This window comes from Xyrauchen texanus, chromosome 41 (assembly GCF_025860055.1).
Source record: "Xyrauchen texanus isolate HMW12.3.18 chromosome 41, RBS_HiC_50CHRs, whole genome shotgun sequence".
In the NCBI taxonomy this organism is placed as follows: domain Eukaryota; kingdom Metazoa; phylum Chordata; class Actinopteri; order Cypriniformes; family Catostomidae; genus Xyrauchen; species Xyrauchen texanus.
In genome coordinates, this window is record NC_068316.1 from 457,009 (window position 1) to 472,008 (window position 15,000).

At 43.7% G+C, this 15,000-nt stretch overlaps 2 protein-coding genes across 2 annotated transcripts in view; both read right to left on the bottom strand.

The window, feature by feature from the left end:
• Positions 1–3,583, bottom strand: part of LOC127634077 (protein APCDD1-like) — a 16,564-nt gene extending 12,981 nt beyond the window's left edge. Inside the window, exons 1-2 of the mRNA XM_052113497.1 lie at positions 3,398–3,583; positions 1,853–1,979 (exon numbers count right to left, since the gene is read on the bottom strand). Of these exons, the coding sequence (XP_051969457.1) occupies positions 1,853–1,979; positions 3,398–3,437 (167 nt within the window). The 5' untranslated portion in view covers positions 3,438–3,583. The remainder of the gene's footprint in view (positions 1–1,852; positions 1,980–3,397) is intronic.
• Positions 3,584–10,006: 6,423 nt separating this feature from the next.
• The window catches only part of LOC127634605 (DNA topoisomerase I, mitochondrial-like), a 25,487-nt gene continuing 20,493 nt past the window's right edge, over positions 10,007–15,000 (bottom strand). Inside the window, exons 17-19 of the mRNA XM_052114213.1 lie at positions 14,179–14,273; positions 12,262–12,411; positions 10,007–10,850 (exon numbers count right to left, since the gene is read on the bottom strand). Coding sequence (XP_051970173.1) covers positions 10,748–10,850; positions 12,262–12,411; positions 14,179–14,273 — 348 coding nt within the window. The 3' untranslated portion in view covers positions 10,007–10,747. The remainder of the gene's footprint in view (positions 10,851–12,261; positions 12,412–14,178; positions 14,274–15,000) is intronic.

Below are 15,000 nucleotides of genomic sequence, written 5' to 3' on the forward strand. Positions count from 1 at the left end.
TGGATCAAATTATATAATTCAATAATAAAACCAATTATTTTATATGGATGTGAAATTTGGGGACCAGTACTAAATTTTAAAAATTGGGATAAAACACCAGTAGAAAAATTACAATTGGAAATTGCCAAAAATATTTTAGGGGTCCACAGAAACACGTCCACCGCCGCCTGCAGGGCCGAGCTAGGCCTGTACCCGCTGAACATTGAGATCCAGAAGAGATGTGTTCAGTTCTGGCATCACCTCCATCAGTCTGATCCAGAGTCAGTGCAATATAAAGCCCTCCTCGCCAATGAATCCTCAGCAGAACCTCATCCTCTGAACACACTCGCTCTTCAACTCGTCCATCAGACTATACTCCTTATTGACCACAGCTACAGCCCCAAAATTATTATTAAAGAAATCCACACAAATCTAAAAGACACTCATGATAAATCATTAAAAGCACATTTTGACCTCCAGAATAAACTCCAATGTTACTCGACCCTCAATAGAACCACTAAATTGGCCAGTTATCTATTTATTAAACATTTTAAAGAAAGACAAATCCTCTCCAAATACAGATGAAGTGACCATGACCTAGAGATAGAGAGAGGAAGACGTAGACAAACATGGACAGAGAGAGAGCAGAGGATCTGTAGACATTGTGATCTACAGCACATAGAGGATGAGGAACACTTTCTGCTCTTTTGCTCGAAATATAACAATATAAGAGAAACGTTTCTGCCCAAATTTGAAGCCTTGATCCCATCATTCTATGAACTGAGTGACACTGAAAAAATGTCCTTCTTACTCGGAGAAGATGATAATACAGCTGCACTAGCTGGCTAAATATGTGCTAGCTATTCACAACGCCAGAGACAGCTAATTCTCTAGAGTGACCCAATGTATTTATTTATACAGTGTGTGTATATTTATTTATCCATCTATTTACAATGCTACATGTGACATGATTTATACATATATGTTTTGTTTGTTTGTCTGTTTGTTTTATTATTTATATATAATATGTTGATGCTTTGGCAACATTGTGTTACACAGTCATGCTAATAAAGCAAATTTGAAATTGAAATTGAAAATTGAAATTGAAATTGAAATTGAGAGAAAGAGAGAGTGAGTGAGAGAGAGAGAAAGAGAGAGAGAGAGCGAGAAAGAGAGAGTGAGTGAGAGAGAGAGAAAGAGAGAGTGAGTGAGAGAGAAAGAGAGAGAGAGAGCGAGAGAGAGTTTTGAAAACTAAAATGCCATTTTCACACGTGTCCTGATTAATGTGGGTGAAATGTACATGGATGTATAAGGGAATATCTTCGGTCAGTTCATTTTAAGTGTTCCTGTGATGTGACTAATATATTTCAAAGTACAAATGTTAATACTTTTTAATTAATATGAGCCCATAAAATCTGCGATTATTGTAAAACCATTAACACATTTGAACAAATACTTCTCATTAAACGGATAGTTATAAAAATGAAAATTCCCTCATCATTTACTCACCCTCGTGCCATCCCAGAATGTGAAAGTGAAAGTGGAGATTTATAGTAAGAAAAGATTTAAATATTGATCTGTTTCTCACACAACTATCATATCACTTCTGAACACATGGATTAAACCACTGGAGTCATGTGGATTACTTTTATGCTGCATTTATGTGTTTGTTGAGCTTTAATTTTCTGGTCACCATTCACTTGCATTGTACGGACCTACAAAATCTTCACTTATGTTCTGCAGAAGAAAGAAAGTCACACACATCTGGGCTGACATGAGGGTGAATGATGAGAGAATTTTCATTTTTGTATGAACTGTCCCTTTAATATTAAAATGATTTGAGTTTGAAATCTTTCATCCAGGTTCTTCTCACCTGTTGGACACCCAGTGTCCTGTGATGTTCGGGGGCATGTGGACGGTCACCTGCTGCCCATCATGAAGCTGTTTGAGTCTGGAGAGACACCCCGAACTCTCCTCCAACAGAACTGGACCAGCACTGACTGTCAGCACACACACACACACACACACACACACAGACACACACACACACAACACACACACAGACACACACACACAGACACACACACACACACACACACACACAACACACACACAGACACACACACACACACACACACACACACACACACACACAACACACACACAGACACACACACAACACACACACAACACACAACACACACACAGACGCACACACACACACACACACACAGACGCACACACACAACACACACACAGACACACACACACACAACACACACACAGACACACACACACACAACACACACACACACACACACACACAGACACACACACACAGACACACACACACACACACACACACACACACACACACACACACACACACACACACACACACACACACACACACACAACACACACACAGGCACACACACACACACACACACACACAGACGCACACACACACACACACACACAGACGCACACACAGACGCACACACACACACACAGACGCACACACACACACAGACGCACACACACACACACACAGACGCACACACAGACGCGCACAGACGCACACACACACAACACACACACAGACACACACACACACACACACACACAAGACGCACACACACACACAAGACACACACAGACGCACACACACACACACAGACGCACACACACACACAAGACGCACACACACATACAAGACACACACAGACGCACACACAGACACACACACACACACAGACGCACACACACACACACACACACACACACGCACACAGACACACACACGCACAAGACGCACACACAAGACACACACAGACGCACACACACACACACAGACGCACACAGACACACACACACGACAGACACAACACACACACACACACACACACACACACACAGGTTACAGTACACACACACACACACACACACACAGACGCACACACACACACAAGACGCACACACACATACAAGACACACACAGACGCACACACAGACACACACACACACACAGACACACACACACACACACACACACACGCACACAGACACACACACGCACAAGACGCACACACAAGACACACACAGACGCACACACACACACAGACGCACACAGACACACACACACACACACACACAAGACGCACACACACACACAAGACACACACAGACACAACACACACACACACACACACACACACACAGGTTACAGTACACACAAGGAACTGTCATTGATATATTTATATATCTGCTGAATATATTTATCAGATATCTCATTAGTCTCTTTAATTCGGTCATGTATGTTTAACTTTGTTCGTCATATCAGCATCCTCATGATCTCCCAACACACATTTACTTTTAATATCAAACCTTAAAAACATCAGATGATAAAGTTACTCACCGGTGCACAGCAGAAACACAAGAGAATATAAAGGCAACATCTTTATACAAGATCAAAGTTATCTGGAACCGAATCCGCTCCTGATCAGATGAGATTATTAAACGCGTTGATGATCCTTCAGAGACAGAATAATGAACAGAAGCGAGTGTGTGAGCATCATTTAAAGAGCGACACCTTCACATCGGAGTCCAGTCTGATGAGAGCTCGCGCGAGTGCGGACCGCGAATCGTTCTTTTGAACCGACTCTTCAGAATGATTCAGTCAAACAGACTCGCACAACGTTTGTAAATTACCCGACTGTAGGAGAAGACTTTGTTAAAGGTGCTGCAGTTGATTGATTTAAATACTTCACATGTAATATATCTCTTAAGAGATTAGACTTGTGTCTCTGTGTGAGGGGCGCGTCCGCTGACTGTCAATCATTTTGCATGTGCGTGTTTGCTGACATCGGATTGGTTTACGCGCTTTGGAGGGCGGGGTTTTGGATGCAGGGCATATGATTGGACGGATTGGGGGCGGTCCGACATAAATTAGCGAACTAAAAGATAATTAAAGGAAAAATTATTTCAATTGTGAGATTAAAAAGTCAGAATTAAATATTTTATTTATTTATTTATATTACGTGGCGTGATCCGTCTCAGAGGTATGTCACTATGGCTGCAAAATTGTATGTGTCTGGGGTAAAAAAAAATAATTTTAATCAAAATAACCTTCTCTTTATTATTTATTTTTATACAAATGATGTTGCTCCATTAATTAGTTTTTATCTTGATGCTCTGCGACCAGAAAAACAATTCTTAAGGGGTGCATTTACTAACTTACTGTTAACAATATTGGGAATAATATTAATTATCAATAATGAAAATCGAATAATTATATTAATATTACTGGTTTCAAAATAGTCTGTTGTTAATATTGTTGTTAACAATAATGTTGACACAAAACAACATTCACTGTAATCTATATAGTCTGATCGAATGTGATACGCTGCATTTCTACTACAAAAACAAAATGCTGAATGACTTCTGGGAATAATGTTGGGTGAAAACTCAAAAGAACATGCAAGTCAGAACTTTGAAGAAGTGTAACGAGCCGTCCGAATGAACCGATTCGCTAAAATGAATCGGTCTTCCCTCGTGTGCGCGCGCTCTCTCTCTCGCTGAATACAGTCGTGGGCGCGCATTGGTGGGCGCGCTCTCTGATGGATCAGACAAGCAGGACTTGGATTCAATCATGCTAATCTTATTAATCACTCTGTGTGTTTGTGTCTGTGAGTGTGTGAGAGAGTGCGAGTGTGTCTCTTTGTACATGCAAATGATGCGCGCGCATTTAAATCACTCTCTGCTCTCTTTGAAAAACGCAAAACAGCTGTTAGAGGTGATTTCCCACAGGTGTCAATCCTTACCGCACTCACTGTCTCTGCCTCGCTCACAGATGTCGGTCGATCAAGCCCCATCACCACATACCCCCACCGCCCGTCTCAGGGAGCCATCCGGCCTGTCACTTTTCTTTTCTCTCGATTGGTGGCTTATAAGTTCACCTCCCACTCCGGAACCACCATCACCAATATGACCGGGACCGCCTCTGTCCATGGTTTGAGGAAATTGAGGTGGTAAATCTGACGAGCTCCACCTCTATCCATTCGTTTCAGCTCATAATCGCTTTGCCCTACCCGCCGTGTGACCTCAAAGGGTCCTTGCCACTTGGCGAGTAATTTAGAGCTCATGTGGGGAGTAACACAGACGTCCCTCGGTCACGCGCCCATCACCACACATACTAACACAAATGCATCATGTTTAACCCACTGTTTTCACTGAGTGACTTGAGTTGTGCGTGGATGCCGCGGAGAATAGTGTGAAGCGTCCACACGCGCTACGTCTCCATGGTAACCTGCTCAACAAGTCACGTGATAACATGCGCGGGATTGCGGAGCCAATAATTACTCAATCATATAGACTTATATTAAAGTACTATTGTTTCTGAACACCTGAAACACAAACATATTTTAGTAGATTGTGCCTTTAAAACCCAATTCATGACATGAAAACATATTAAAGGACGCTGTAACGCTGCCATTGTTCAATTACTCCAGACATAATTGTTTATTTGCTCAGAAATGACTTAAAAGTAATGCAAAAATACTGTCATCATTTATTCACCCTCATGTCATCCCAGATGTGTGACTTTCTTTCTTCTGCAGAACACAAATGTCCATACAACACAAGTGAATGGTGACCAGAACTTTGAAGCTCCAAAACGCACATAAAAGCAGCATAAAAGTGCTCCATAAGACTCCAGTGGTTTAATCCATGTCTTCAGAAGTGATATGATAGTGTGGGTGAGAAACAGTTCAATATTTAAGTTCTTTTTAACTATAAATCTCCACTTGCACATTCTGGAAGTAAAAGTGAAAGTGTAGATTTATAGTAAAAAAGTGGTGGCTCAGCGGTTGAGGCTCAGAGTTACTGACCAGAAGGTCATGGGTTTAAGCCCCAGCACCACCAAGACACCACTGTTGGGCCCTTAACCTATCTGCTCCAGGAGCGCCGTATCATGGCTGACCCTGCACTCTAACCCCAGCCTAGCTGGGATATGTGAAAACTAATACACTTCACTGTATATATGCAATAAACTGTGGATTCTAAAATAGGTTTTAAATATGGATTATATTTATGCTGATTTATCTTCATTTGTGTTCTGCATAAGAAGTCACACACATCTGGGATGACATGAGGGTGAGGAAATGATGACAGAACTTTCATTTTTGGGTGACCTGTCCCTTTAATGAAATAGAAATGTAGTTTTCCACACAACTTTATTGTTCTGCTCATGTGTTGTGATGGATCCTTTATCCTTAAATCGAGCATTAGACACTAATAACGACGTGGATTCATCTGAATATATTTACAGTGCAGGGGTGAATCTGATTGGTGCTTTTAAGTATTGAATTAAATGGTTCATTTTTAATTCATGTTTTTATTGTGGAGGGCCAAATTACTAAATTAAATAATTAAATACATAATTAAATCATAAAAAAAAACTATAAAATTATTCATTTTATAATTAAATCCCAAAATAAATCACTAAATGTCCCTTGTTTAATTTTAGCATCATCTTTGTGTTGGTTTTTAATTTAAGCACGAGCTTTGAGTGTTTTCAGAATATCACTCAACGACAGCGGGCTTCACCTTTTAAAGATAATTATTTATTTATCCTCTTTTCTCCCAATGTTGGAATGCCAAGTGTCAATCGGCGCATCTGATCATGTGACTCGTTGTGCATGACACCGCGGAGACTCACAGCATGTGGAGGCTCATGCTACTCTCCACGATCCACACACAACTCACCACACGCCCCATTGAGAGAACCACTAATCACCACCACGAGGAGGTTACCCCATGTGACTCTACCCTCCCTAGCAACCGGGACAATTTGGTTACCCCATGTGACTCTACCCTCCCTAGCAACCGGCCCAATTTGGTTACCCCATGTGACTCTACACTCCCTAGCAACCGGACCAATTTGGTTACCCCATGTGACTCTACCCTCCCTAGCAACCGGGCCAATTTGGTTACCCCATGTGACTCTACCCTCCCTAGCAACCGGACCAATTTGGTTACCCCATGTGACTCTACCCTCCCTAGCAACCGGGACAATTTGGTTACCCCATGTGACTCTACCCTCCCTAGCAACCGGCCAATTAGGTTACCCCATGTGACTCTACCCTCCCTAGCAACAGGGACAATTTGGTTACCCCATGTGACTCTACCCTCCCTAGCAACCGGGCCAATTTGGTTACCCCATGTGACTCTACCCTACCTAGCAACAGGGCCAATTTGGTTACCCCATGTGACTCTACCCTCCCTAGCAACCGGGCCAATTAGGTTACCCCATGTGACTCTACCCTCCCTAGCAACCGGGACAATTTGGTTACCCCATGTGACTCTACCCTCCCTAGCAACCGGCCACGAGGAGGTTACCCCATGTGACTACCCTACCTAGCAACAGGGCCAATTTGGTTACCCCATGTGACTCTACCCTCCCTAGCAACCGGCCAATTAGGTTACCCCATGTGACTCTACCCTCCCTAGCAACAGGGCCAATTTGGTTACCCCATGTGACTCTACCCTCCCTAGCAACCGGCCAATTTGGTTACCCCATGTGACTCTACCCTCCCTAGCAACCGACCCAATTTGGTTACCCAATGTGTCTCCACCCTCCCTAGCAACCTGCCCAATTTGGTTGCTAAGGAGACCTGACTGGTGTCACTCAGCATGCGTCAATACTCATTGAGATACCCAGAACCCCTTCAATTTCAATTATTAATTTCTTTTCAAAACACTTTTGAGATTTTGTGTGTTGGGTTAGGGTTACCCTCAGCTTGTGCAGGATATGAGTGTAGGTATATACTGTAATTACCAGCATCATCTACTAACATACGAGTCAGAATCTGAAACTCATCTCATGAGTGTTCTGCTGATCGTGTCTGCTGTGTGAGCCAGACTGAAGCACACCAACAGAACCATCAGCGATCCGGAACATATTCACAAGACTAAACATGTAGAGAGGAACACGGCAAACATCTCACTGATCTACAGGAGCTCAGAGACATCTTCTCTCATCTTCATGTTGTTCCAAACCCGTCTGATTTTCTGATCTGATCTGCCTTCGTGTTTCAGAGAGAAAAGAAAGTCTTACGGGTTTGCAACAACATGAGGGTGAAGAAATGATGGCAGAATCTTCCTTTCTATTGAACTTAAACATGTTCTTTCATTGTGTGCATATGAAGGTCTAAAGGCTTCAAGAGAGCCGCAGTTCCTCTTGGGTCTGATTAGCGTCCTTCACAGGCTCTCTTGTCATTCTCTGTGACGGCCAATCAGGGTCAAAGGTCGTATGGCCCTGTTGAGGCGATTAAGCCGGCCCTCCTTGATACCAAAGGATTTCCAGAACCGGTTTGATCCAGCGCAGAACCCGTCTGTGATGCAGGACTTTCTCTTAACATACGTTTCTTTAATCAGCGGAAGCGACTTTATGAGATACGATGAATAAATGCATGAGTGAAAACTACACAGCATGTCTGCTACTAGGCCAGAATGGATAATGAGCCGGCCTTCCGAGAAGGATGTTGAATATACAAGCAGTGTCATGAAAAATACATCCCAAACAGAGTTGAAAGGCGCGGATGTGTTGTGCGGCTCAGAGGTTCCTGACATACATTAAACCCAAAGTGAGATGATCTCAGAAGTCTGTTGCAGAGTTACAGATTGACTTCATGTTCTCTCTTCAGTCAAAGCGTTTGCCGATCTGAAGCGGAGAGACACTGATGAACCGACTGTAACAGCTGTAAACATCTGCTGCACTGACAAACAGCCACATGTCATCAACATTCGTTTGAGTTCAGATAGTACGAACAGAATCTCATTTTCATACTGCAAAAATGAAATAAACCCCAGAGGAAAAACATCTCAGTGCTGTTCAATATTCAAAGGCAAACAGGGAAATGTTTTGCCTGATTCTGTTATCCGTAAGGGTCTCGTGAGATGAACAACAAAAAGAGGGTCAGAGATAGGGAAAGGTGTTAGGGTAACCCTAACTTAACCTCAACTTACCCTAAACCTAACTAACATTAACCCTAACTCAATGGGGCTAGTCCCCAGGGGGCCATTGACTACCAGGGGCCCTTGACTACCAGGGGCCCTTGACTGCCCAGGGGGGCCATTGACTACCAGGGGTCCTTGACTGCCCAGGGGGGGCCATTGACTACCAGGAGCCCATGACTACCAGGGGCTCTTGACTGCCCAGGGGGCCATTGACTACCAGGGGGCCATTGACTACCAGGGGCCCTTGACTACCAGGGGCTCTTGACTGCCCAGGGGGCCATTGACTACCAGGGGGCCACTGACTACCTGGAGCCCTTGACTGCCCAGGGGGCCCTTGACTACCAGGGGCCCTTGACTACCAGGGGCCCTTGACTGCCCAGGGGGCCATTGACTACCAGGGGCCGTTGACTACCAGGGGCTCTTGACTGCCCAGGCAGCCATTGACTACCAGGGGGCCATTGACTACCAGGGGCCCTTGACTACCAGAGTACATCTGCAGTGTAAATAACTGCACAGAGGACACCAGCATTTGTGCTGTTCGTTTGAGTCTCGTGTGTGTAATCCTCCGGATAAACGGCGGGAAAACTCGAGAGAATCGAGAACTCGACAAGTACAAAAGCAAGATGGAGAATTACCACCTGCACTCAGAACACATGACAGGACTTGTTCGCCCTTGTGTGGATCCGGTGAAAAACAACTATTTTATTCTGGTTCAAAACATTTTTATTCATCATTTTGAGTTTTTGATCAAATGTTTTTCACCCAAAAATTTAAATTCTCATCATTTACTCCCAGATGTGTTTGACTTCCTTTATTCTGCAGAACACAAATGAAGATGTTTAGGAGAATATTTCAGCTCTGTAGGTTCATACAATGCAAGTGAATGGTGACCAGAAATTAGAAGCTCCAAAAAGCACATAAAGGCCATCTTACACAATCACAAACTCAGTTGTGTTTGCACTTTTTATAATTTCGGATCTTTATGGATGTTAGAATCAAGTGTGAACATGATAATCTGCCTTTAAATGTGGACGTTCCTGAAGATGAGTGTTTTGAACCTCGAAATTCGTCTTTATTGTCTAAATAAATCAGCGCTTTGTGTCTCGTGTCAAAAACGCCTCAGAGTCAACGTGGAGTTTCATTTAGTGGCGGCGTTCAGAGACTCTGGAGTTAAAAACAAGAGGCAATCATCAGCGGTGAGGATGAAGATCAGCGTTTCCTGCCATTCTTCAGGAAGTGCCGACATCTTAAAGATCCTGTCAGAGAAACTCTAATCCCGCTGAACTCTCTGTGCAGTCTCCAGCTGTGAATGCAGAACTCGTGTTCTTCAATGAGGACGCTGTGTGATGTCACGAGACATGTGTTTAGTTACACCTGCAGGAATCCATCTCTTGTCCCGCGGCAGTGACTCACGGTGACTCAAACGCTGTACAGCACCTTCACTCTCATTTAAAGTCATCAGGAGGAAATATCGAAGATCACATTACAATGTTAAAGGCTCATAATGTCTGAAATGCCGTTGTCAGAAAGCAAGACTCATAAATGGCAGCTGTCACTCAAACTGAAGTTGCAGGATCTCAATTTAATGTGCAAGAACCAAAATATAACAACAATGTGATTTCACTAAAGAAGTTTTACTAGAGACGTTTTACACAACAGAGAAACTCAAAACAAACAACAAATAATCATGTATTAATCACTCAACCTGTGGAAAATAAACATTTATTCCTTGAGCGGTTCATGTGAGGCTTCAGAACTGGAAGTGCTCCTCCGTCATGTCAATGGCCCAGGCGAACTTGTCCCTCTGGGTTTTGTTATAGATCTTCTCAATGGGCACGTGATGTTTCTTACACCTGCCAAACAACATCATGTGATTAAAGAGTCTCACCTGCTGCCTGAGAGAACACACACGCTCATTCACAAGACTCCACTAATAATGGCCATCACATCTGTCAGAAACATGAATCATGCTGTTCATTATACAACGGACCTTCTAGCTCAGAAATTACCAAATATTGATTTTAATTCATTTTATATTTCGTTTTTCTTCATTGGTCACATTTTAGCTTTGTATAAATTATAGGCAATTCATCAATAAATATAAGGTCTTGAAATTGCATATTATATTATATTTTGTTACATATATGTATACACACACACACACACACACACACACACACAAACCCCCTACACACACACACACACACACACACACACACCACACACACACACACACACACACACACACACACACACACACACACACACACACACCCCCTACACACACACAAACACACACACACACACACACACACCCCCTACACACACACAAACACACACACACACACACACACACACCCACACACACACAAACACACACACACACACCCCACACACACACACACACCCCCTACACACACACACACACACACACAAACCCCCCTACACACACACACACACACACACACCCCTACACACACACACACACACACACACAAACCCCCTACACACACACACACACACACACACACACACACACCCCCTACACACACACACACACACACACACACACACCCCTACACACACACACACACCCCTACACACACACACACACACACCCCTACACACACACACACACACACACACAAACCCCCCTACACACACACACACACACACACACACACACACACACACACACACACACACGTCAATGATCAAATGATGGAGAAAGCAGCTCTTAGCAAGTCCAGATGGGTCTTCTGACAGAAATCAAGTTGCAGATTATTTAATGGATAATTAACTACCATAGAAATGTGGCTTTCGATTGCTGTAGTAAAGAGTACTCGACCGATGAGGGGATCAGGTGCTTTAATGAGTTAACACTCAATGTTTCATGTGGGAGGTCATTTAAACTGCCGATATTTTAGTGCATTTCTATCTTTATACTGTGGAAGGCTTTGTTTGGAAAATGTTAAACATAATATCACTACAGATTTCATTCTTGGGAAAAAAAACCAAACAATAAGTGTAGTCTAATTTCAGCACTTTCAAAAATCTACGAATAACCGCAATAAACAAGCCCGAAACACACCAGCAAATCTTATTTTGAAATGATGATCATAAAAGACCAAAATAGATTTTCGACCAAAAACTGATAAAAGCAAAAATATTAATATTAAATCCACTGCATTAATTAATCGTGAACAATTGATTATTAGCATCAGGTGCAGTACATGTGTGTGTGTGTGTTCACTCAGTAGTTACCAGGCAACAGTGATGCGAGGGTCCAGATAGTTGAGTTTGGACGTGCCCAAAGCGATCACCTTATTCTCCTCACGATCAGTTTCCTGCAGCTGCAGCTTCTTCAGCTGTTCACATAATCTCTGAACCGTCTTCTCCTTCTTCTCTACCAGCCTGAAGAGACCGCAAGAGAGGTCATAAACATCTCAGGTGAGACAGGTCGCCATTTAAACTCATCCTGGTCAGGTGATCAGTGCCCCGCAGAAGCTGAACAAGTGTTCAGAAGTCCAGGATTGTTTCACTACAGAAAGACACTGGTCCTCAACGATTCTACCATTTCTTCATTTCGTCTCTTTCTCTTTTATAAATCATTCATAACACGATCGTTTTATTTTGTATATTGATTGTAAATGAGATGGCGCATTGTGCCCAACACTGACACCCATGCCCAAATCTGCCACTGATTCAAATTCATGTAAAATGAACCACCAGAGTTCGTTTTAATCGAACCAAACCTGGCAAGTGTGAACACACCCTTAGTTTATTGAGAGGCCAAAAAGTGCAAAGATGTTTTCTATTTACATAAATAATCAAATAACAGTGGTATGTTTTAAAGAGTGACCCCTCCGATCCTCCGCACATTACAGATCACTTCGAGATGTTTAGGTTAAAGCGGACACTTTCACTCGTATAATAAGAGTGATGGATGAATCCGTTGGGTTTCCCATGTTTGAAATGCACAAGAACAACAACAGATAAATCGGCTCGATTAGGAGCCGTATAACAGACAGTCACTCGTAGTTCTGAGAATGTCATTAATCTCATTTCTGCTCCGTGCAACAAACGATATGTGGCAAAAACCATTAGACACATTAGAACACGTATAACCGAGCATATGAGCGCCGCGAGAACGGAAGATCAAAAACCTCCAACTGCACGCCACTTAAGAACCGTTCACTCGTATCGGCCAATTCCCAATGTGCTCCAAGTCCTCGTGGTGGTGTTGTGAAGAAGTTGCCTCTGCGTCTGAGACCGTCAATCTGCGCATCTTATCATGTGACTTGAGTGTGTTGCCATGGAGACATAACGCATGTGGAGGCTCATGCTATTCTCCACGATCCACACACTACTCACCACACGCCCCACCGAGAGAGCGAGAACCACTAATCACGACCACGAGGAGGTTACCCCATGTGACTCTACCCTCCCTTGCAACTGGGACAATTAGGTTAACCCATGTGACTCTACCCTCCCTAGCAACCTGGCCAATTTGATTACCCCATGTGACTCTACCCTCCCTAGCAACCGGGCCAATTTGATTACCCCATGTGACTCTACCCTCCCTAGCAACTGGCCCAATTTGGTTACCCCATGTGACTCTACCCTCCCTAGCAACTGGCCCAATTTGGTTACCCCATGTGACTCTACCCTCCCTAGCAACTGGCCCAATTTGGTTACCCCATGTGACTCTACCCTCCCTAGCAACTGGCCCAATTTGGTTACCCCATGTGACTCTACCCTCCCTAGCAACCTGGCCAATTTGGTTACCCCATGTGACTCTACCCACCCTTGCAACTGGGACAATTAGGTTAACCCATGTGACTCTACCCTCCCTAGCAACCTGGCCAATTTGATTACCCCATGTGACTCTACCCTCCCTAGCAACCGGGCCAATTTGATTACCCCATGTGACTCTACCCTCCCTAGCAACCGGGCCAATTAGGTTAACCCATGGGACTCTACCCTCCCTAGCAACCGGGACAATTAGGTTAACACATATGACTCTACCCTCCCTAGCAACCAGGACAATTTGATTGCTTAGGAGACCTGCTTTACCATTTTGGGTTATTTAACAAGTTAAGCTCCACATGGGGGAATATTTACCGGCTCTGCGGTCTGACACCCCTTCAGAACACGTGTGATCTAAAAACAGTCCCTTACTTCCTGGATTTGTCAGTCGGAGCGTCTTTATGTGCTCTCTTCGCCGCTTTCAGCTCTTTTCTGGCTTCTTCAATTTGTTCCTTTTTCTTCTGGATCTGTAAAAACAGACAGAAGATGAGTAACATCACATGACCTCTGACCAATGATAGCAAACACACAGCAAAGCACTTTATGAAATAAAGCAGATCCAGAGCTATGTGGAACTGTTTCCTGTGTGTCTTTATTCTCAGATAATGGAGGAATGGAGGTGCATTAAGCGTTTGGTGACCCCTGCGACCCCTGTGTGCTGGTGCTGCATTAGCGCTGTGAGTCTGTCCTCTGGAGGTCACGCATCATCAGTGTGTTTATTTCTAACAGCCAGCTGTCAATCATGACCCTGACCCCGCCAGTCTGCCCCGATTTTAAACTGTTTTGTTCCTGTACACTTACAAGCCCACCTGAAATCCAATAACGGCGGACCGCTGAGACCGCTGAGACCGCTGAGGGCAATTCATGACCGTGAGAGAACAGAAACTCTTCAAATGACATCTCGACTAGCATCAGCATTTCTGCTATTTCTGCTCTGAAGGGCTTATGCCGCCATCACACAGAAGAAACATTAAAAAGACAACAGGCTTTAGTTTAACATCTTATGGTACCGGGACGAGAGGGGGCGCTGATCACAAAAACACTAATTTTTTTTGGTTTTATTTTTGTTAAAATAGAAAATGGCATATCAGAACTTACAGCAGACGACTCCGAATCACAGGAGCCCACACTCAACGCAATACAACACACACACACACACTCTCACTCACGGAGACACACACTCACACACACACA